This window comes from Antechinus flavipes, chromosome 2, assembly GCF_016432865.1.
Source record: "Antechinus flavipes isolate AdamAnt ecotype Samford, QLD, Australia chromosome 2, AdamAnt_v2, whole genome shotgun sequence".
Lineage (NCBI taxonomy): Eukaryota > Metazoa > Chordata > Mammalia > Dasyuromorphia > Dasyuridae > Antechinus > Antechinus flavipes.
In genome coordinates, this window is record NC_067399.1 from 299,877,892 (window position 1) to 299,901,680 (window position 23,789).

The 23,789-nt window shown below is 30.6% G+C and overlaps 1 protein-coding gene and 1 non-coding gene across 2 annotated transcripts in view; one reads left to right on the top strand and one right to left on the bottom strand.

Moving 5' to 3' along the window:
• EML5 (EMAP like 5) overlaps window positions 1–23,789 on the top strand; it is a 206,645-nt gene that overhangs the window by 47,464 nt on the left and 135,392 nt on the right. The window contains 7 exon segments of the mRNA XM_051977455.1: window positions 2,102–2,358; window positions 3,551–3,763; window positions 8,096–8,263; window positions 9,050–9,156; window positions 16,746–16,864; window positions 18,496–18,682; window positions 23,086–23,191. Coding sequence (XP_051833415.1) covers window positions 2,102–2,358; window positions 3,551–3,763; window positions 8,096–8,263; window positions 9,050–9,156; window positions 16,746–16,864; window positions 18,496–18,682; window positions 23,086–23,191 — 1,157 coding nt within the window.
• Window positions 21,455–21,558, bottom strand: LOC127552633 (U6 spliceosomal RNA). The gene has a single exon (XR_007951491.1). It is a non-coding gene; the product is annotated as a U6 spliceosomal RNA (small nuclear RNA).

Consider the following 23,789-nt stretch of genomic DNA (forward strand, 5'->3'; position numbering starts at 1 on the left):
GGATAACTTTATAGAAATGAATAGCATTTTAGCTAGGCATTGAAAAATATTAAGATTTCCATAAACAAATATCATAGAAGATATGGAACAGGATGAACAAAGGTACAGATCATGTTAGCCTAGGATAAATTTGAGGAATGGCAAATAGAACAGAGTGTTGGAATATAGAATATGTTGGAATATAGAATATGTATATGAAGGGAGAACAGAGTGAAATAAAATTTGAGTGATAGGTTGGAGTTAGATTATGGAAGGTCTTAAATGCCAGGTCAAGGAGTTGAAGCACCTTAATTGAACTGTCCTAGATTCAGGTTCATTCTTATTTTGTTCAAGTGTTGGATAATGCTTTATATATGTTTTATTTTTATATGTGTTTTATTTTATTATTTTATTTAAATATTTATATTTTAATTTTATTTCTATTTATATATGTTTTCTATTTTATTCTTTTTGTGATAATTAATGTTAACCAATTTTTTTTGACCTTTTGGGTATAGTAACCCTTCAGGTAGGCTTCTCCAGAGAATAGTAAGCCCTGGCTCCCAGATACCTTTTTTGAGCAAGAATTGCTTATTTAGAATCCATCTGTATTTTATATATCTCCCCCTTACTCAAAATAACACAGTAAGACTGATCTCTTTTTTGTCTCATTCAAGTAGCTTTGTGATATTTTCTTGTCCTTTCCCCCCATAATCTTATCAGTTTGTTTTTTTATAATCTAATAGAGTTTAATGGCACTGTTCAATCTTATCAAGTTGAAAATGCATTTTATCTTCTAAATTATTTATAAATATTTTAGCCCATACCCTTTATTTCTTCTTTAAGCTATGCTTCTATCTTAAATCTTCATTCCCCATTTCATAGTGATTTGACATCTTTTTAAAAGATCCCCGTGCTGTGAAATATTGTCAAACTCTTTCTGAAATTTTGTGTCTCATTCTTGACCGTGTACTTATTTGCCCTTTTAAAAAATTATAGGTGATATATTTCCCTTTACAAAAGTTATTCAGTCTCTTCACTGATATGTTTATATCTGAAATGTTCAGTGATGCTACTCTTTATTTTAGATTCCACCAGATAATCTACTATGAAAAGAATATTTACTCATCTGTAGTACTGAGAGAGGACACAGTCAGAGTAAGAGGAGTGAAGCACGGGTGAAGCGTAATAGCACTAAAGAAGGTTGAGGTGTCAGTGAGACAAGTCCAAAATCAGGCATGTGAAAGTATCCCTTTCCTAATTTGTCATATCAGGTATTCTTTGCATTACTGTAATTTATAAAAATCTATTTCCATGGCTGTTAATACTTTTGTGAGTTTACATAGAAACATAAGTTATATAAAATGTTACTTTTTGTTAACAGGATAGCACACAATTGTGGGTAGAAAATAAAGGTGATAATGCAAAGTATAGTGTATAAAAGATATAGTTTGAAATATGTAAAGGTATAATTATTATCTTTGAGGAACTTGTATATCTGAGATGAAGTGATCTATAAATACAAAAGAATTCCATACTCTGTAAAAGATACAGGAAAAACTATCATGACATAACACATGCATACATTTACATCTGTGCATATGTATACATATATGTGTGCATGCATATATATGAAGCAATACATGCCTTTTAAAATGTTACTATATATTTGATTTTCATTTTTGTCTTTTTACTATGGAGAATTATGTATATAATTTTAAATTTTAATATTTTGAAATCATAGTATTTATAGTAAGATATAATATTTATGTGAGAACTACAAAATCTATGTATTTTAATTTATTAAAATTTTACTGTTTTATTCCTTCTCTTTGTTGACCAAGTGCCTGTTTAGTAAGATATTAGAATGTTTATTGACTATCCTTATTTTTAAAACTGTAAAACATACACTGAATTGTATATATTATTCTTCTTGTCATATGTATTAAATGACTGTTTCAGTGTTAACTCTGTTTAATTGTCATTTTTAGTTCTTTTTTTTTTTTACCATTTTCACTATAACCTCATTTTCATATTTCATTAGATACAAATTTGAAAATTCAATCAACACTAGAGTACCTTGCTTTTTATGTGTGTGGCAAATTTTCTTTCTCTCCTACAGAGATATGACAGAAGTCGTTCATATTAAAGATAGAAAGGAAGCTATTCATGAACTAAAATATTCACCAGATGGAACTTTCCTTGCTGTTGGATCAAATGACAGCTCAGTTGATATTTATGGAGTTGTCCAGCGGTACAAAAAAGTTGGAGAATGTGTTGGATCTCTTAGTTTCATTACTCATTTGGATTGGTCTTCAGACAGTAGATATTTACAGACCAATGATGGAAGTGGAAAAAGACTATTTTATAGGATGCCAAGTAAGATTGTTTTTTTTTAATACACTATATACTCCACAAAGATTTTATGCAATGTTCACAAAATTTTTAAAATTTGTTATCAAAAAGATAGCATAATCAATATTTATATTTGTGGTTTAATAAAACCACATTGTCTTTGGGGTCTGATTACAGACTAAATTACAATGAAAGACAATTGTAAAACTGAAAGAAACCTTATAAATTATATAGTTTAACTCACTCATTTCACAGATGATAGTACATTATAATGGGATTCCTTTGGCAATTAATTAACTAAATCTTTGAATAAGATCCAAAATGAACTCACTTTATAATTAATTAAATTGTACAATGAATATCATTATAGCAGAATTCCACTGTATTTTGGATAGGATTGTAAAATGTGTTTCTTTTCTTATCTGATATGAACTAAATGATGAAAATTTGATTCAATGTATTCAATTGAAAAAATGGATTCAGCTTGGTAAACTTCATAAAGGATAATTTGAAAATAAGCATAACTTATAGTGCAAATTCAAATAAATTTAAATGATATGAACATGGTTTTTACAAAAATTAAATAAAAATGAAGTATAATTATTGTCTGTAATTGGCTAGCTTAGTATAATAGTTAAGTAAACTAGTTCTTATTTATAACATAATGAATTTTTTATGTTATATTTTACACCGTATTTTTCACTGGCAACTTATATACAAAGAAAATCTGAATTTATGGATAGGGTCCATTAAAATCTCTTGACTAAGATGATTTTTAACATCCCCTACTTTAATTTGTTAGCTTTTAATTTTGATTGCTTTCCTTGAATCTTATTTTTTTTAAAGCTCACTTCCTGGCTTCCCTTTTTTGAGCTGCTGAGTTACTACTAGCCTAGCTCTTCCTCCTTTTCATGAATCAGTCCAATACAGTTTTATATACTCCAATTCTAATAGTGATTAGTTTTGCTTTCCATGGTAGCCTTGATTACCCTGTGAATATTTGTGTTTTTAAAGAACTGGAAATGGCTTCGTTTAATTATTTCATGTCTTAAGCTATCAGCTTTTCCTTTTTCCAAAAATGTACAATCATACTTTTAGATTTTTCACTCTAACAGGTGGGAAAATTCATAGCATTTAAGATTAGACTAGATGGGGCGGGGGGAGGGAAGCAATTAAAATGAATTTTTAAAATGAAAACAATTTGATTTAATTTTAGGTGGAAAAGAAGTGACAAATAAAGAAGAAATGAAAGGTGTTCAATGGGCTTCATGGACTTGTGTTTCAGGCCTTGAGGTTAATGGAATTTGGCCTAAGTATTCTGATATCAATGATATAAATTCTGTAGATGGAAATTTTATTGGCCAAGTTTTAGTTACAGCTGATGACTATGGAATTATAAAACTATTCCGATATCCTTGTTTAAGAAAAGGTACCTTTTATCAAATATCCTGTCTGTTATTGTTATATACTGTTAAATTCTTTCATGAAATTCAAAGTATTAATATAAGATTTTACAGCCTTTTTTGAAAATATTTTTGATTACTTTTTTTAAGTAAGAAAAGTAAAAATTATCTTTGAGCAAAATTAGAATGTTAAACCTGGAGTTATTTTAATATAAGAAAACCATTTTTCATATATTGGACTCTATAGGAAATTTTACTTCCTGCAAATTTCATTAGGATGAGAAATAAGGAATATATATCTATACTCTTGGTGACAGGAAATCACTCTTTTCGTCTTTATCTCTTAACTAGAAAAATTTATAATCCATATGAGTATACTGATAAATTACTGCATTTTTCTTATGAGTTTGTATATTTGTTCATCATGTATTTAACAGAGTTTTCAAGTGCCTACTATACGTAAGGTACACATGAAAATCATAACATAATTGAATTTGAGCCAGACTTCCAAGTTTGCCATTTTAGGATGGTACTGTACTACATTACTCTATATATTGTATTAGAATCCATTTTCTCTTAATTTTATGTTATATTCTTTAGTGACACAAATAGAGGAAATAAACATTTGATATTTTTTTGTTTCAGAATATATACCCATGTAGCAGTATACTAAATTAGCTTTTATCATGGACACAAGTCTTAAGAAAATTGAGCTCAGAACTAAAGGAAATTGGTTAACTATTCTAAAATTAATTTATCAAATATGTATTTACCTCCTGCTGTATAAAGTTTCCACCACTAAAGTTTCACACCATTTTCCATGTTTGTGTTGAAATAACCCTGAATTTTTAAAGACAATGCCAGTAGAATTTAAAGTCTGACAAATCTTACCAACCTTAAGAGACTTTGAAATCAGGCAGTCTTTTCAATTTAATGTCTGAAATTAGGCTTGTTTCAAGAGAGAACAGTCTCCCTGTTGACTAAAAAAGTGATGAATTGTTCATCTACAGTTACTTTTAAGGATCATCTACTAAGTAAGGTTGCAGTTTGTGTTAGTTAAGGCAGTGTGAACACTATTGAAATCATAGATTTTTGAAATAGGTAGATAAGCATGCAAAGAATTAGAAGATACAAAGAAGAATAAGATTCAGACCTGATTTTTTAAAATATTCAGAGGGTAAGATTTAAAATTATCTTTAGTAGCTACCACAAAATAAAATATAAGTTCATAGGAAAGGTATAAATCAAAATGTTAGTAAGAAATCCAAGGAGAGAAAGATTAGTTTAGATGGAGTAAGTCATGAAAGGCTTCAAAAGCAAATTGGTATTTGATGTGTTTGTTCGGGTAGAATTTCAACAGATAGAATTAAGCAAAGCGATTTTTTTTTTTTTTTGTTGAGAACTATACTAAATATTGGAGAAGATAAGTTTGAGATTTTCTTGTATTTTCTACAGCTTATTATCTTTTAGGTAGTGAAGACAGAAATGGTTACAATGCATATTACAAAACTAAAAAACAAAAGTGTTATGTAAGGTCCAAGCTGAAGGTCATTTATCACAGAGGAGAACATGGAAAAGTTCATGGAGGAGGCAACATTTGGATTGTGTTTTGAAGAATAGATAGAAATTTGCCAGTAATTGAGTGGAGAAAATAGTACCAGGAAAAGTATTGTGTATAATGTGATCAAAAAGATGGAGATGAGCAAACTTAGGGGATTTTCACGTTGTAGAAAAACAGACTGGTTTGTCAGAAGCAAATAGCAGTGATGGAGAGGAAAATGAAATGAGTCTAGAAATTTAGATGGCATCAGATGATAGAATGTTAAATAGAGGAGTTTGAACTTTTTTGCCAAGGGCCATTTAGATATTTGTATCATTTGTGGGCCATACAAAATGATCAACTTATAGAATTCAAGCAGTGGGAGATATTGTACTACTTGTCACCTCATCATTGCCTGTGGTTGCCTTGGCAAATGATTTTGTTAGCCTTAACCAGCTCGCAGGGCAGGTGTTACCCACCCTTGTGCTAGGTGATATAGGTAGTTTGGGAGTGATAGAAAGTCTCTGAAGATGTTTAAGCAAAAGAGTACCATGATCGCAATATTGCATAAGGAAAACAAAGATGACAGTAGTGTGAAGAATAATTTGGAGGAAAAGCAGAAGCATACTTTCCTTTTAGTGCCTATTACTGTAGTTTCTGGTCAGGGGAAATAAAGACTAATATTAGGGTAGTGAAAGTGAAGATATATTAGTTGGAAGTTTATTATTGTAAGCAAACACTCAGGAAGAGAAATGCTTTGTGTGTCTTTTTTGTTCCATTTTAATAAAAGTTTATTTTGAAAGGTAGGAATATGTTTGCTTTGAGACATTTATCTTTTCAGTAATATACTTTCTCAGTAATAGATATTATGGTTAGGTATAGCTAGAAGGATGGGTAGATTAAAGAACATTGAGATAAAATCATTACTAGTTTAGCAATTAGCCAAATTATTTTAAAACTCAGAGTTTATTTAGCCTATTTGTAGAATTATTGTGCAATGCCATTTATATTGGTAGATATGATTTTAAATTGTCATGATAATCTAAAATTCCATGTTTAAGAAAACTTAAGCATGTAAGGGTTTTTTTCTTTCCACGGCATCATCATATTCACTTGACTAGGGGAAAAAACCCGGTAGAAATGAATGAGAATTTTACCTTATTTTACAAGTCATCAATGTTAGATAAATAAGGGAAATGAATTCTATACTTAATGATTATGTGATTAACTTAATTAAATTCACATTAAGAATAATACTTAGATTTTACTTTTTTCAAATAATTGCATAAGGGAATATGTGATACAGTAAAATTTAAATGAACTGGAAAACCTAATAACCAAACCTTTATCCAGATTTTTCTCTTATGTCAAATTTTTATGAGAACATATAGAAGATGATGGTATTAGACACTTGGTTATCTGAAAACCAGAAAATTTTCAATATTTATCCTGAGTCAATGTAAATTTATCTTAATATCATATACTCTCTGCATTTTTGCTGCTCTATAGCTATAATCAATCATTATGTGCATACTGAGGCAAGAATCCACAAAAATGTTTGTTATATTAAGAAAAATAGAATAATATTCTATTTGCTATATACAAAGAAAAACAGAAAATTTTCAGTAAGAGTTAAAAGAAAAAATTCTGTTTAATTTTTAATCCCCAAATTTTGCATAAAAATAATCTGCCTCTCCTCCAATTACTATTTTTGGTTAATTGACATTTAGCTATAAATTTTAAGAAGATATTTATATTAATGCCATAATATGAAATGCATTTAAAAATCAGAAGAAAGTATAATAATGATATCAATAGTTATATGGTTCGTTATGGTTTTCAAAGCACGTGATTATATACATTACTTCATTTGATATTCAAAACACCTGCTATAATGTAGTACTTCTATTTTATAGATTAGAAAATTGTTCATGAATTGTTTCACAATGTGTTGTCTCCCTCATCAGATCATTGCTCATTATTTGCAAAATTTTGAGGAATAGAGTTTTGTTACAAGAAGAATACCCTACTTAGAGTTAGAAGTTTTACTGGTTACATATTATCTTTATCAATTGAGAACAAATCCTTTAGTCTTAGTTTCTAAGACAGGAGTTCTCAAACTTTTTGTTAACAGAACCTCTTTATACACTTAAAAATTATTGGGGACTTTAAAGAAACTTTGGTTTATGTGGGTTTTATCCAGCAACATTTACTATATTAGAAATGAAAATGTCTTAGTATCATTATAAAAGTAGGTTTGACTACGTGGATCTCTTAAAAGAGTCTTGGGAATTGCCAAAGGTCCCTAGATTCTATTTTAAGAATTGTGGCTTAAGACTGGGACCATGTATTACATTTGTTTTATATCTTTCATAGCCCAAGATACAAGAATCTCACAACAGTGTTGGTGGGAGTAAAAGAAAGGTCAGAGTACAGGCAACATAGTTAGAGATGGAGTACTATTGTCTGTATGTAGTAGGTACTCAATAAAATTTTGTTAATGAATCAATAATAAATATCTTAAAATGACTTTCTATAGTTCCTTAAAAAGTGACAATTTAAGCTAATCTTCCTGATCATTTTATAAATCTACAAAGGAAAAGTTTAAAACTTTTTCATTTATTAACTAGCATCTTACTTACTTTCATTTATTAACTAGCATCAATTGAGTCACTAGTTGAAGATTAAGCAGAATTAATGGGAGACATGAAAGAGGGTCAATGTTACATGGATATAGCATCTGCTTTTTTTTTTTAACTGGCCTTTACATAATTGTGTAGAAAAATACTTTATTTAAATATATGTATTTTTGTTTTAGGAGCCAAGTTTAAAAAATACATTGGTCATTCAGCTCATATAACCAATGTTAGATGGTCACATGATTATCAGTGGGTTATTTCTATTGGTGGAGCAGATCACTCTGTTTTTCAGTGGAAGTTTATTCCCGAGAGAAAACTGAAGGATTCCCTTCATATAGCACCACAAGGTTAGTAATTTCTTTTTAAAAATTTTACATACAAATTTTAAAAATATACACACAAACACATGTTTAATTTCAAAATGATATCAGTAATTGTTTGATATTTCCAAAATAAACAGATTTAATAACATAATTTAAGCAATACTAATTATTATTATAAATATGGGGTTACAGAGCAGTGAAAGGCAAGGTTGTTTTAGAGACATTTTATCTACTGAACCATGAGAAAATAATTTTTGTAAGAGTATTCAAAAAGATAATTTATTCTGGGTAAATATTAAAGTATTTTTTGATAAAAGGATATTCTTGGGACAGTTAGGTTATAGGTGTTCTATAGTCAGGAGGACTGGAGTTCAAATGTAGCCTCAGGTACTTAATACTAACTGTGTGACTCTGGGCAAATCACTTAATCCCAATTGTCTTCTCCCCCCTAAAAAAGTAAATAAAAATCTATAGTATTAAAAAAGAATATTCTTTAAAATGAGTATTCCTTGTTTTTTGGACCTATTTCTCTTTTCATTATAAGATCAATTTAAATTTCGGTATTAAATTTGTCATATCAGACAATGGGTAACTAACTAAGGGATTTAAGAGTTATTGAATTTCTAGTGAATGGAGAAGAAGATTATAATTTATTGGCATCTCATGTTTGTATAATTTGGATAGATAACTTTATTTGATTGTTTTATACCTTCTATCTTTTTGTTACTTGACTAGTTGTTATTTATTACTTTATATTACTTGATTAAAATTGGCTTTTAAAAATATATAAATGCCTTTTAAAAATTACAGAAAGTCTAGCTGACTCTAATAGTGATGAGTCAGATTCAGATCAGTCTGATGTTCCAGAACTGGACTCTGAAATTGAACAAGAGACTCAGATCACATATCATCGACAGGTAATTTTCCCTCTTCATTTATGAACATTTTCAATTGTAAAATTTAATTCTCGGTTCTTTTTGTTAACTTCAGTATTGTTCTTTATATTTTTCTTGTCTTTGTTATCCTTTCATTATTAGGCATACTGTCTCTTGTATTTACTAGTAATATAATATTATTTACTTATCATGACATGCCATATATTAATATTATAACATATTGTATTATAAAAATTTTCCATAAAAATTCAACTCAGATGCCTTATTATAGGTTTTTAATGGCTATGACAGCATATCAAAATTTCTGCTTAGGTTCTAATTTCTAAAGAAGAATTCATCTAATCCAGTAAGCATTTTAGTAAGTGTCTCTATGATATGCTGAGCACTGGGGATACAATTAACAAAAAACCAAAAAAACAAAACAGGACAATCACAGTCCTCAGTGAGCGTATAGTCCAAAGGGAAGTAAGTACACAAAAGGGAGCAGGAAAACAGCGGGTGAGGAGGGGAGGAAGGGGGAAGAGGACAGGAACTGAATGCTAAGGATTGTCTTGTTGAGTGGAGCTAAAACCAGAAAGGTCACCAGATGCAAAATGAAATCTTCTGGGAGGTGTTTCTATTTATATAGGAAAGTAATGGGAGGAGTATGATACTCCATCCTCCCTTCCTTTAAAAAGAGAAGAGAAGTAAAGTAAATTAGGGCTTGTGTTAGCAGCCTAGTGATGAATTTAGAAGTAATGAGTTTATTCTGGGGGGGCCGGGGGCGCACTTTGTTATGCAGAGCTGGAACCAGGCCAGTTTTGTATATAGTCCTAGCAACAAGTTAACATTGGCTGACCATGAATTGGCTGGACTGAGTAGAGAGGTTTATTACTAGTAGGCTGGCTGTTAGATGATGAAATCTTTGTCCTTTGCAACTTGTGAAATAAAGTAGAACTAAAACTTACCTACAGTCCTATGTATCTATGTTCTACTTAGATAGTAATGTTTGACAGACTAGGAAAAAGGGGGCAGAAGGTATGAAAAAATACAGTATTAAATTCATCCATAAATGGTAATTTGAGCTTTGGTTTTTTTTTTAAATTTGAGATCTTTGTCAACAACAAATTAATTGACATATTTTTGGAGGAGTTGAATTATACTAATACTGACCTTCTTGCTGTAAGTGAAATCAGAAGATATAAAGAAGTTTAAATTAAAGAGAAGCATGGTCCTTAGTGTGATTCCATCCTTAGCAGTGCTCCCATGGAAACTGAAAGTGAGCTATTTCTTCTCCCATCCTTATTTCATATTGCTACCCAGTAAATACTTTGATAAAAAGGAACATATACAAAATAGTTAATAAAGACAATGAGTGCCAGTTGTTATTGAGGCAACCATTTATTTCAAGGCTGATATCCTGGGAAAAATTGATGTTTTAAGTAGAGGAATTGAATTTTAAAAGCAGTTCAGTTAAAGCAATACAGAATCCTTGAAAATGTCTAAGCAGTTGACTATTTTTCTAAATTTTTTGAGATTATACCAATAGTTTTATAGTAATAGCTAGTATTTGCATAGAGCTTCAGGATTTGGAAAGTGCTATTATTTTCTCCACTTATAAATATGAAAAGGAAGATAGAAGTTAAGTGATGAGCCCAGAGTCACATACTTAGAGAGTGTTTGAGAAAGGATTTAAACTCAGATTTTTCTAACTCCAGATTGAGCAGTCCTATCCACTGTACCTAGCTGCCTAGTTTTATGATTGAAATATTAAGGCCTTTAGACATAAAATGTAAATCAGACAAAGAAAATGAAAATATTGTGAAACTCCTAAATATGTTTTGCAAGTGATCTGTTCTTGGGTTAATAGTAAAGTTTCCACAGATTAAAAATAAAACAACAAAGAAATCCATTTGTTATATAGACAAATTGAGGCCTGGAAAAGACTTTCTAAATCAAACACCAAAGTCATCTATTGAATACAGAGCTGTCACCAATCATCTTCACTTTTGTCTTGCCACTTTGAGCATCTCTGTCTCATTTAAATCCAGTTTGTGCAAACTCAAAACATTACTCTTATGATGTCATTGATCCTTATCAAGAATGAAGAATGAATGAGAAAACTCCAGCAAAAAAAAAAATACACAAAAAATTTGAAGGTCATTCAGACTATAATTAAGAGGTTAATAATTCTTCAAGGACAGAAAAAGACACTCAAATACCCAGTTCTCCCTGAAGGAGAAAACAAATTTATCAGCTCTCTAAAAATTATTTCAAGAAGTCTGATCAGGAGTTTATTCAAAATATCTGTCTGTGAAGGACATATGCTTAAGAAAATACCTTCAATGATAATTCAAAATGTCTTGACTTAGAAAATTTCTGTAATGGTCACTATCTAGCCATCTTTTTTATAATGCTATCACATCTTATAAGTGTCAGCTTGATTTTGCTGCCAAAAATGTAATGTCCAAAATGCCATTTAGTTTTCAAAATAAGAACACTATCCTTTGCTCATTTAAGTATGTATGTAATGCTGTGATAGGGCATAATAGTAGTGGTGATAGTAAGACAATGAGGATAGTGGGTAAACAAAGTATACATGTGAAATAAATGCAATATTAAAAAGTATTTGATAGGATAGACCACAATTTAACCTTTAAGAGGTACATCAAGGAGTTGGTGGAATTATTTTCTTTATTCATTGAAAGATAACAAGGAACATGTTTTCACAGGAGGTTTGGGTGTCTTACTTTGCAGTGTTCATGAACAACATCAGCAAAACAGACTGTGTTGAAGAAATGTAATCATATAGATCAACATACACAATGCAGCAATGAACACTGGCTTTGAAATCAGAGGACATGGGCTAGTAGTCTATCTTTGATGCTTATCCCTTAGTGACCTCAGGAAAGACATTGAGCTTCCTTGGCCTTTTATTTATCTGTAAAATGACAGAATTGGACTACAAGTCCCCCTATCAAAGTCTCTTCTTTCTCTAGATTTCTGATCTTGATGTTATAATGGATAGAGTGTTGGATTTGGAACAGGAAGACCTGAGTTCATACCAGCCTCAGACATTTACTACCTGTATAACACTTGGCAAAGCATTTACACTCTGTTAGCTTCAGTTTTCTCTTCTGATTCCCCATGAGTATGATGGCATAAAATCTTACAGGGTTATCTTAGGGATTAAATGCAATATGTAAGCATTTTGTAACCTTTAGAGAGTTAAATGCTGGCTATAATTATCATTGTCACAATGACCTGTTGCAGAGAATGGGGAAGTAAAGAACTACATGTATATGTATAGATATAGATATATATGTTTATATATGACATACTCTCTCTATATATGTTATGCATATATGTGATATATACTCTGTTAACTCAGACTTTAGTGCAAAGGTAAGAGAGCAGAGGACAGTGAAAAATCTATTGGAAAATGTTAAAGATTAGAAAACAAGAGACTGAAGATATACTATGCAGAATCCTCAAGGCTATTATATCATGAATTATATGTTTAGGAACTAAGTAGTCAGGCACTGGGTATTGTACAATTAAATATCTTTACAATCACTGAAATTAGCTATGTTGTGTAATAATTAGGAAACTGATGATTGGTGAGAATTGGCCTACTTCTAAAATCTTGCTGACAGAGGTGTCTTGTTTGACCACTGATTGACTTGCTCATGCACTTGGGAAATTCCTTTGGTTTATTCAGCTTTATTTAGGGAATGAATGCAAAGCTCTCCTGATTACAATCATTTTAGCAAAATAAATCTATTCCAAGTATACAGTATTGACAACTTTCCTAATTACAATGCCCTTGCACTATAATCTAGGCCACTGCTGATTGATTGCCCCAACATCCCCTTTCTTTGAATCTATCCAGCAGCTACAATCAGATATAAAGTCAGACTAGAGTTCTGGGCTCTAGATTGAGTTTGTATTTATCCTATTTTATGCCTTTACAAAAAGGCTAAGGAGCCAGTCTTGCATATTTGTGAGTTAAAAAAAACTGTCTAAATTGTTATCTTTTGAAGACTTATATTCCTTCTTGGTACCAAGAACATATGAAATTCTTCTAAACATATTTTCATATTTATCATGCTACAAGAAAAATCAGATCAAAAAGGAAAAAAATCAAGAAAAAAAGCAAAGAACAAAAAAAGTGAAAATGCCATGTTATGATCTACACTCAGTCCCCATGGTCCTCTTTTTGGATTCAGCTGGCTCTCTTCATCACAAGACTACTGGAACTGGCCTGAATTGTCTCATTGTTGGAAAGAGCCATGTCTACCAGAATAGATCATCACATAGTCTTATTGTTGTTGTGTACAATATTTTCTTGGTTCTTCTCACTTCACTTAGCATCAGTTCTTCTAAGTCCAAGACCTCTTTGAAATCATCTTGCTGATCGTTTCCAATGAAACAATAATATTCCATTACATTCATATACCATATGACTTATCAAGAGATCTGAAAGAGAAAAATATTGAATACTAATAGTTCAAGAGAAGTTGGTACATGATTTTATGTTTTAAAAAAACAGTACCAGAAGCACTGAAAAGTACATAGAGAAGGAAGTCCAGAAAAAAGAACACAAACAGGACAGTTCTTTTTTTTTTTTTTTTTTTAACAAACATAAATAATCCTCTTTTTTTATTCTTTGCATATTGAAATAGTGAGATATTCTTTCTTGGTATTTAATTTATAATGCAAAATAACATTTTAAAAAAATCATGACTTCTGTTACTACTGAAAATGTGATCAAGAAGACATCAAGAGGATATAGTAAGTGACGTTACCTAATTTTTCATTTCTACAAAATATTTGCTAATGAATTACATCTGCATCATGTCAGTAAACTGAATTTATACTTCACGAAAATACAAAAAAGAATAGTTTTGCAAATAATATCCTGTAATAAGAGATTTTTGTGGTCCTATTATTGATTAAGAAATACAAATAAAACATGATCCTGCTCTTTATTAGATAGATAGATACGTAGCTGAGGATTTACCAAGCAATTACTATGACTCTGGCATCTCCTGAGCCCTGGGATTATAAGGTAAAAAATGACAGCTCATGGCTTCAAACTACTTACACTGTCATGAGCAAAGTCAAGGCATAAACAGGATGTCAAAAAGGAACTAATATGTAGTAAGGGAGGGTATGGAGATGGATGGAGGAATGACACTTCATTGTCTTGAAAAGGGAAAACTCTTTAATTTGCCAAGTCAAATACTGCCTTAATAGTGCTTCAGTATATTAAGATTACACTAAATTCCTTAGTAAGTGCATTCATAGACATAGTTTTGTATACAGTACTTGGCACATAATAAATGCTTATAGACCAGAGTTAGACTTGGGGAAGTATATCTACAATCCCTTTTACAGAGTAAGTTGATGCTAGTGTATTGTTTGAGCTGAGTCCTAAACTATGTAGGTTTTGACTTTTGTAGGTATCTGCATTAACTCTGACACCAATATAATGAACTCCCAGGAAGAGTTATCAAACTGTAAGGAAAGATAAACAAGCCTAGGTTAGAACAGAGTGAGTCATGACTTCCATGATGTTCTGGGGTGAGTTTGAGCCTATGCTGTTTCCTGCACATTCTAGTCTAGGTGAGCTAAGTTGACCCAGTCTTATAATTAATTAAATGAATGACTACTATTGACTATTCAGAAATTTCTGATTATTAATATTAAACAAAGCATAAACAATGAAACTTACTTTTCAAAGATGTTTGTAATTGCCATGGGGGTGGGGTATCTAGTACAGAGAAAAAAAAACTATTAATTGCTTATAGAAAAAAGTGAGAGACTCGCAGAGATTTTAGAAGCTTTTAGGTGATGTAAATAAGGAGCTGGACCTGAAATCAGAAAAAAGGGTTCAACCTTAGCCCCTTAGTAGTTACATGATTTGTAAGTAAGTCACTTGATTGTTCTGCCTCAGTTTCCTCATCTATAAAATGGAGTGATGATAATAGAAACTACCTTCTGTGGTGTTATGAAGATCAGATGAGATATTTATGAAAGTGCTTTGCCAGCCATATATGTTAGTAATTTGTGTAATTATAGATGATATTGTGCTAATTACATCATATTCAAAGATGTTACAAAGCCACCTAAATGAGATTTATAACAATTTAAAAGCTTGGCTTAATAATCTAAATTTGAAAAATTAAATTGGTTGAGAATAGCTTCTGTCTGGACTGTGATGTGAAGTTGGTCCATTTATACTTTTATATCTGGGAAAAAAATTGCAAATGAACAGTGTGCTAAATCAGAATTGACTGGGGAAAAAGAAAGTACTGTGGATTGCATTTGGGAAAGTATCCAACATATTTAGCATACTCAAGATTCTCTCTGAGACATAAATATATTTTATGACAATATTCTTCCTGAGATGATATAGGGTAAAATCATAAAACACAAATTTTAGAAAAATCATTTTAATGGTAATTAAAATTGCCTGGCAGCTCTAAATGATACTAAATACCAGTAATGATTTACATACAAGAGTAGCATAAAATAGAGCTTCTTAAATATAGGGTATTCCTCAGGTGGTCTGTGAATTTTTATGGGGGAAAAAGTTACTTTATTTTCATTAACTTCTAACTGAAACTTAGCATTTCTGCTAAAGAAAACATGCTGATGAGAAAACAAACTTAAAACTTCACTAAATTTTCATTGTGGTACATAACAAAAACAGACAAAAAAGATTAAGAAACTCTGATGTAAAAGATGCCATCCAAGAGATGTATGAATCAGAGGAGATGAACCAGTCTTTTATCAACAGTGACAAATAACCTGTGGATAACTTATATATACTCAATAAGTATTAAAAAGAGCTATGGGAAAGCTATCAGACTATTGAATAGAGTTCTCTCTGCAAGGCTGATGGAAAGACTCAGATGAGAATTGCACAGGATGGAGATGTTGTGTGTCTAGATTATGATCTCTCTCATTGAGGCAATGTTGAGTAACCAAATCACTGTGATCATAAACCCACTGAAATTATGTGTGTGTATATTTATACACCATATATCTATATACACACACATGTACACATATACACTAGTTTATACATATACAATTATAATAATTTAATAATATAATTTTAATCACCATATTCTAGTGGGACAAGGATTAAAAATGAAGTCAATAAAGATGTGTTTAGTTTCTGCTTTTATATTTTCTAGTTAGGTGATGACAGGTAAATTGCTTTACCTCATTTAGTTTCAATTTCCTTATTTGAAAAATGGGGATAATAATGAAAACTTTGTACCAGCTTTACAGGATTGTTATGAGAAAATTGAGGTAGTATATGTAATAGCACTTTGCAAACTTCAAAGTACTCTATAAATGTCAACTGTTTTTACATTAATCATGTTAGTACAAGGAAACTGTTTTAGTCGAAAAATTTAAGTTAATGAAATAGCTTATTTTTGTCCAGTGGAATAGATAAGAATTTCATGTGATAGTGTAATAGATATCTTTTCACTGATAATGAATGATACACATGAAATTTGTATTGGTATTTCTCTTACTACATAATAAAAATAAAAATTTTATTCATAGATACACATGTATGTGTACATATATTTATATATGTCTTTTTAAAGGTTTACAAAGAAGATCTACCTCAACTTAAAGAGCAGTACAGAGAGAAACACAAAAGTGCTACATCTAAAAGAAGAGTACAAGCCCCAGGACAGAGTATACGGTTACATTTTGTGCATGGGTATGAGAGTATCTCAACTTTTAAATATTTGTTACAAATTTAATAGTTTTACATAAGTGGGAAAGCTGTTTGTAGGCAGGATAAAACAAATTAATTATAAGCAGTGACAAGGGGGCCTTAAATGTATATAAGCTGGGTTACTTTATAATTCATAGAACTAACCCTGTACCAGCATAACTGTCAGGAATCATAAGCTAGAAATTGAATGTAGTTGGAATGTTTTCATTTTCTCTGTTTATGAGCTAGTTCTCATAATCAAAAAGTCATTTTACTTCCAAAATGAACCTCTGACTTGAATTGCAAGAACGAGTGCAATTACAAAGGAACCTAGAGTCTTAGACTATCTGAGACTTAGGAAGAACACGATTATTGTGTACTTGTATTACACGGCATTTTTTCTTATCATCTCATAATTAAGTACATATATATATATATATATATATATTATATTATATATTTTCTACATTTCTCTAGAAAGACATTGAATCAAAAAACTATACAAAGAAATCTTTTTTTGGATTTAATTCAGAGAATATGGAAAGATTTTGTTATTCATGGTGAGGGAAAAGCTTTTTTTCCCTTTAACTGACTATATTTGTTTCTGATATTTCTTGTCAGTTCTGTGTATGCTTTTAAGAAACACATAAATGCCAGATATCCTTCTATCAGAAAGTCAACTGTGTGGCCAGGAATTTGCAAGTGGGGTAGAAAGAGATTTTTCTCTACTGAACTATGGAAAACATTCACAAAATCATAGAATTTCTGAGCTTAAAGAAAGCTAAACGATCATTTAGTCTAAACCCTACTTGAAGCAAAAATCCTATCTCTACAATATCTCAAAATGGTCTTTCAGCCATTGCTTGAGTTTTTTTTTTTTAACAATTCTAATTCTTAGAAAGTTCTTTATATATTCCTTAGTATATGCATAGTATTGCAATAATTAAGCGTATTATATATAAATTGGTTCTTTATGCTAAAGAAACTTGGTACAGATAGAAATCTGTTACTTTTAGCATTTTAGTACTTCTTACTTCTATTGTTTCATAAGTATTTATTGTGCCTTGTGATGACCGCATATTTAAAATCAGATGGAGTCAGGAATTCAGGTTAAGGGAAAAATCTTCAATCTTTATTGAAGTGAAGAGGTGAAAAAGGATTGCAGTAGCAATATGGGCAAGAAGGATTGCAATAGCAATATGAGCAGCTGCGACAGGAAGCCAATTAGCAGAGGGGGATTGGAGGTGAAGGGCTGTCGCGATAGCAATGCGAGCAGCTGTGTCAAGACACCAGCCAGCAGTCTCTCCTTTTGCTTCCCCTTCCACTCTCTTGCCTCCACCCACCAAAAACGTCATTTCCTATACAACACATCAGGACTTGCACAAAAAGTGGGCAGGGGCCATTCTTTCTCCAAGCATATATATTAATAGAGTATGGTCCAATTACTATTTAGCGTCATGTACTTGGGACCTCAGTGCATCAACTCAAGCCTCAGCGCATTACAGTGCCTGACATAGTAATATGCTAAAATGATTGGTAATCATTTTAAACCTAGATACTTTAAAGAATCCACATAAGTTATGTATATTATTATATTATCAGTTTAATATATTTGATTCTTTTTTCTCTTTTAGTTACAGAGGCTATGATTGTCGAAGTAATCTATTTTACACTCAGATTGGTGAAATTGTGTACCATGTTGCAGCTGTGGGTGTGATTTATAATCGACAACAAAATACACAACGATTTTATCTGGGTCATGATGATGACATTCTCTGTCTGGCAATTCATCCTTTAAAAGACTATGTGGCAACAGGCCAGGTAAGTTAGGGATTTCAGAAATGATGTGACTGTGTGAGAGAGATACGTTAATTCATTTGTTTTTAAAATTTTTATATTTTGTAATTTCTACTTTTGTAGAAATGTGAACATGAAGAGTTGAGATCTTTTCAGAATGGAATTTTTTTAATGTAACAAATTTTAAAACAGAAACAACTTCTATTTTTATTTCTGAAAACTATTTTTTAAAATTAATTTTTATTACTTTGAACTTAAATATAAAAAGACAGAAAAAGTATATTTTATAGTACAAAACACAATTTAAAACTATTCCATATAAAAACATTAATTTCCATTTCACATTGTTTACTTAAAAAAAAACACATTATAAATGCTACTCACTCTTTTCAAAATTATTTTGCTTTTCTGTCCTTCCAATTTTTTTTTTTGTTCTTTGCTGCTGTGCACTTTTATTTTCCCTCCTCACCCTGTTCTAGAGAGGGCTACCATTAGATACAAATGTATGTGTATGTATATTCACATGTAAAACCATACTACATATAGTTGGAAGGACAAAAAAGCAAAGTAACTTTGAAAAGAATGAGTAGCATAAGAAAAATTCTGAAAAAAAGTCATGAAGAAACCTTTACGAATTGAAAACCAGAACTAAGAGCTCAATACATATCTAATAACAATGACATCAAAAAGATAACAAAATACTATTGAACTGAGATGAAATGCAGATGGAGAACAGATATGTAAAATGTCATCTTCTTGGTAAGAAATTGCTACTTGAGGTTAGGAAAGATATATTGGGGGAAAATTATATTCTAAAAACAAAATTTTTTATACAAATACTTCATAAATTGGGGTAAATAAATTTTAAATTTTCAGATATTCTTAATCATACCTATCATTTTGATCCCAATGGACTGAGAAATGTGCATATTTTTTCCTGCTGTTATTTATTTGTGAAGAAAATACATATAGAATATTAGAAAAGCAAAACCTTTTAATTATAGGGCAAGACAGATTAAACATACGTGTTTATACATACATATATATGTATATATGCATGTGTGTGTATGTATGTATGTGTGTATATATATATATATATATATATATATATATATATATATATATATATATATACATACATATTTATACTTTAGGTGAGGGTGAGTATACTCACTTTCTACCATATAAAATTATGTCATCTTTTAGGAAAGACTTTTTTCTTTTCAGACTATTGCCTCCAAAAAACTCAGAAATGATGTTAACTTTAAGAAATTATTATAGGAAATGTCCCAGTATTCATCCATACTTTATTTTCTTCTTATAATTTTGAATGATTTCTTGAAAATATTTTACCTGAGGTCATATAGAATTAAAGCAGTTTGGTAGCTCAAATCTTTTAATTTATCTGTAAAGACATAAAATTTTTAGAAATTGAGTGGGCTCATCAACTGGGGAATGGTTGAATAAGTTATGATATATAAAAGTAATAGAATATTATTCTTCTATGAGAAGTGATGAGCAGGCTGATTTCAGAAAAGTGGAGACTTGTATGAATTGATACTGACTGAAATGAGCACCATCAGGAGAACATTGTACACTGTAACAGCATAACTGGGAATGATCAACTATGATAGACTTAGATCTTCTCAGCAATATAGTGATTCAAAACAATTCCAGTAGTGCTTCTGTGACTAATGCAAAATGAGAATATATTTTTTCACTTATTTACAAAATATGTGGTGGAGAATATCTGTTGCTTAGGTAAGATAATATATATTAACAGATGTTATGACATTTTATTCCTTTGGGAAAATGCTATTTAGTTTGCTATACAGTTTTATGTTTAAATAAAATATCTAAACATGGCTTTTAGAATTCCCTACATTAATGGAAAAGGAAATAGAATATCTAAATAAACCTTTCTTTTTAGAAAAAGAATAATAGAACATACTGTAAATGAGCTTAAGAATCAGGACCAGATGGATTCTACTAAATTCTATCAAATATTCATAATATCTGTTAACCTCAAGTAGCAATTTCTTACCAAGAAGATGACGTTTTATGTATCTGTTCTCCATTTGCATTTCATCTCAGTTCAACAGTATTTTGGTATCTTTTTGATGTCATTGTTATTAGATATATGTATTGAGTTCTTAGTTGTTCTTTCAATTCATAAAAGTTTCTTCATGACTGTTTTTCAGAATTTTTCTTATTTGTTGTTTTTTATATCATTTATCACAGTCCTTAGTACATAATAATTTTTTAAATAATTGGTTGTTGCCTTACAACTCAGTAATATTCCATTATATATATATCCAGGTTTTGTCTTTATTTTCTCACTGGCATGCCAATGGTAGGAAGAAGTCAGTTGCTACCCACTCCCCTCTGCACTGACTCTGTGACCTAGACTTGAGTAGTAAACAGCAGAGCTTTCAGATGGCACTTTTTAAGATTTCCTTCTGAGATCTTTGTACTTCAGTACTTTTTGCCCTATCTTTTTTCAGACCTTGGATGCTAGAATGTTCACTGGCATGCCTGGCCAGATATTGTTCCCACTATCCAAAGACCTCTCCATATCTCCCTAAGCCAGCTTCAGTTATGAAAATTTCCACTGTGACTTTTTTAAAGCTTTTCTAATCAGAATTTTCCAGATCTTTGTGGAAGAAATGTGTGGAAAACTAGACTATACTGCTACTCTCCTTCATCTTGACTCTACTTTCATCCCTAAATTACTTTCTAGAATGATTGAACCAATTCACAGTTGTACTAAGAGTATTATTGTGACTATGCTTCCAATATTATGTGCAGTGTTTTGTGAATTTGTAGATCCTTCTTGTGCAAGGAGCCTGCTAACATTCTCTTTATTGTTGTAATTTTAGTATGTGTACTACTGCTAGCCCTCATTAGATATCTATGGCCTGGAAGCTATTCCTGTATTTTAATCATTGACTGGAAGTCCTATTTTTCTTTGCTGAAACCTTTGCCTTTGTTTATCAGTGGTGATAAAAACCGCACTCATGTACCTAAACTCTTCAGTCCCTTAACCCAGTTCTTCATAATATTTAGCACTGCTTTTTTGATTCCTGGCTGTATAATTTCTGTGTGAATTCCTAGAAGTCAGTACTAGTCATCTCATTTCTTTGGTAAGAGTTAGCTCTAAATATTGAGTAGTACTTTATTTCTTTCTCATTGTCATCCATCTGTCCTCCAACCACCCATCATAATATTCTGTCTTTTCATATCATTTTTCTTTATTTTTATATTGAAGCCAATGTTATATTTTATTTTTCTTTCTTTTTTTTTAAAGGACTATTTCATTCTTTCTAATACCCAGAAGAACAGAGAGTAATTCCTTGAGTTTATTTACCTTTTCTTCTAGGAGGGAAGATACCCATACACAAATTTAGCAATGGCAAAAAAACAAAAAACATAAAAATTCTCTTTTCTGTGTACATTGCTGTAAAAGTTTCCTTACTCTTAATCATTGCAGGAAGTGATATTTTCATTGTTTTTCGTTGTTATTAGAAAGTCCCTTAAGGAACTTAAGGAAGACATTCCTTGAAGCTCTTTTTCAAATCTTTTGAGGAAAAAACAATACTTTCTTATAAATAAACTTTCTTTTTTATTTGTCAATTGCATTTTGTGGTAATTGACATTACAGATATTTTGGACAATTTTTCTTCTCTATTTTCAATATAAAATTTATTTGATTAGATGCAGAAATATTTAGGCAAAGGTATGTTTCACTAATTTGTATTGCGTATACGCCAATCTTGCTAAAGAGGTCAATTGATACAATATCTTAATCTCTAGCATAGTAGTCTAAATTTTATTTTCTTATGCAGTATATTTACTCCCCTAAATCTTTTAGAATTCTTTTCTTTCTATAAAGAGTTTGCTAAAATTTTTACTTTCTCATTAAAATTTTCCTTATTTCTCTCATTGTAATAATTTTGCTATTTTTAAATTTTTATTACTCATTATTAAATCCACAAAATGTATTGACTTTTAATAATTTTCTCTGTCACCTATTTGTACTTATGTTATGGTACTTTATGTTGTTTAATTTTCATATATGTCTCTTTGGTTTCCCTAGCTATATTAATAGCAATTTTTCATCCATTAACACCCAAAACTACTAGTTTCTTTTATAATAAATTCCAAAGAAATGCTTCTTCTTGATGATTGTGATGAAGACAGGTAGAATAGACTCAAGAGGAAGAATGGTTCTAAGACTTTTTGTATTCAGAGTGTCTATATGAAAAAAACAACAGATTTCCTCAGTCTTATTTATAATGTATTTATAGCTTAATGAATAGGAATACATTCTATGAAATTTAATATTTTGAAAATTATTTTGAATAGATCTTTAAATCAAAGAGTCAATTAAATATCTACAGTTACTTTTATGATCTTTTTCATTTTAGGTAGGTAGGGATCCTTCAATACACATATGGGATACAGAGACCACTAGACCATTGTCAATATTAAAGGGCTATCATCAATATGGTGTTTGTGCTGTAGACTTCTCAGGTAAGATTCTTTTCCACTTTGGTGAAAATTATTTTGAAAATTGTCAGTCTCAAATTTATAAGAACACAAGCCAGTCCCCAATTGATAAATGATCAAAAATGAATGAGCAGTTTTCAGATGAAATTAAAGCTATCTATAGTTATGAAAAAAATGCAAACTAAAACAATTCTGAGAATACCCCCTCATCTATCAGATTGGTTAATATGACCAAAAAGGAAAATGAAAAATATTGGAGATAATGTAGGGAAATTAGTACACTAGTTGTGAACTGATAAAGGCATTCTGAAGAACAATTTGGAATTATTACTCAAAGGACGTTCAAATTGTACATACCCTCTGATTCATCAATTCCACTACTAAGTCTATATTCCAGAGAGGTCATAAAAAAGGAAAAGAATCCATTCTTACAAGAATATTTTAACAACTCTTTTTGTGATGTCAAAGAGTTAGAATTTGAAAGAATGCCCATCAACTGGGGAATGGCCAAACAACTTGTGACATATTCATATGGAATATATATTCGTAATGGAATGTTATTGTGCTATAAGAAATGAACAGGTGGATTTCAGTAAAACCTGGAAATATATGAACTGATGTT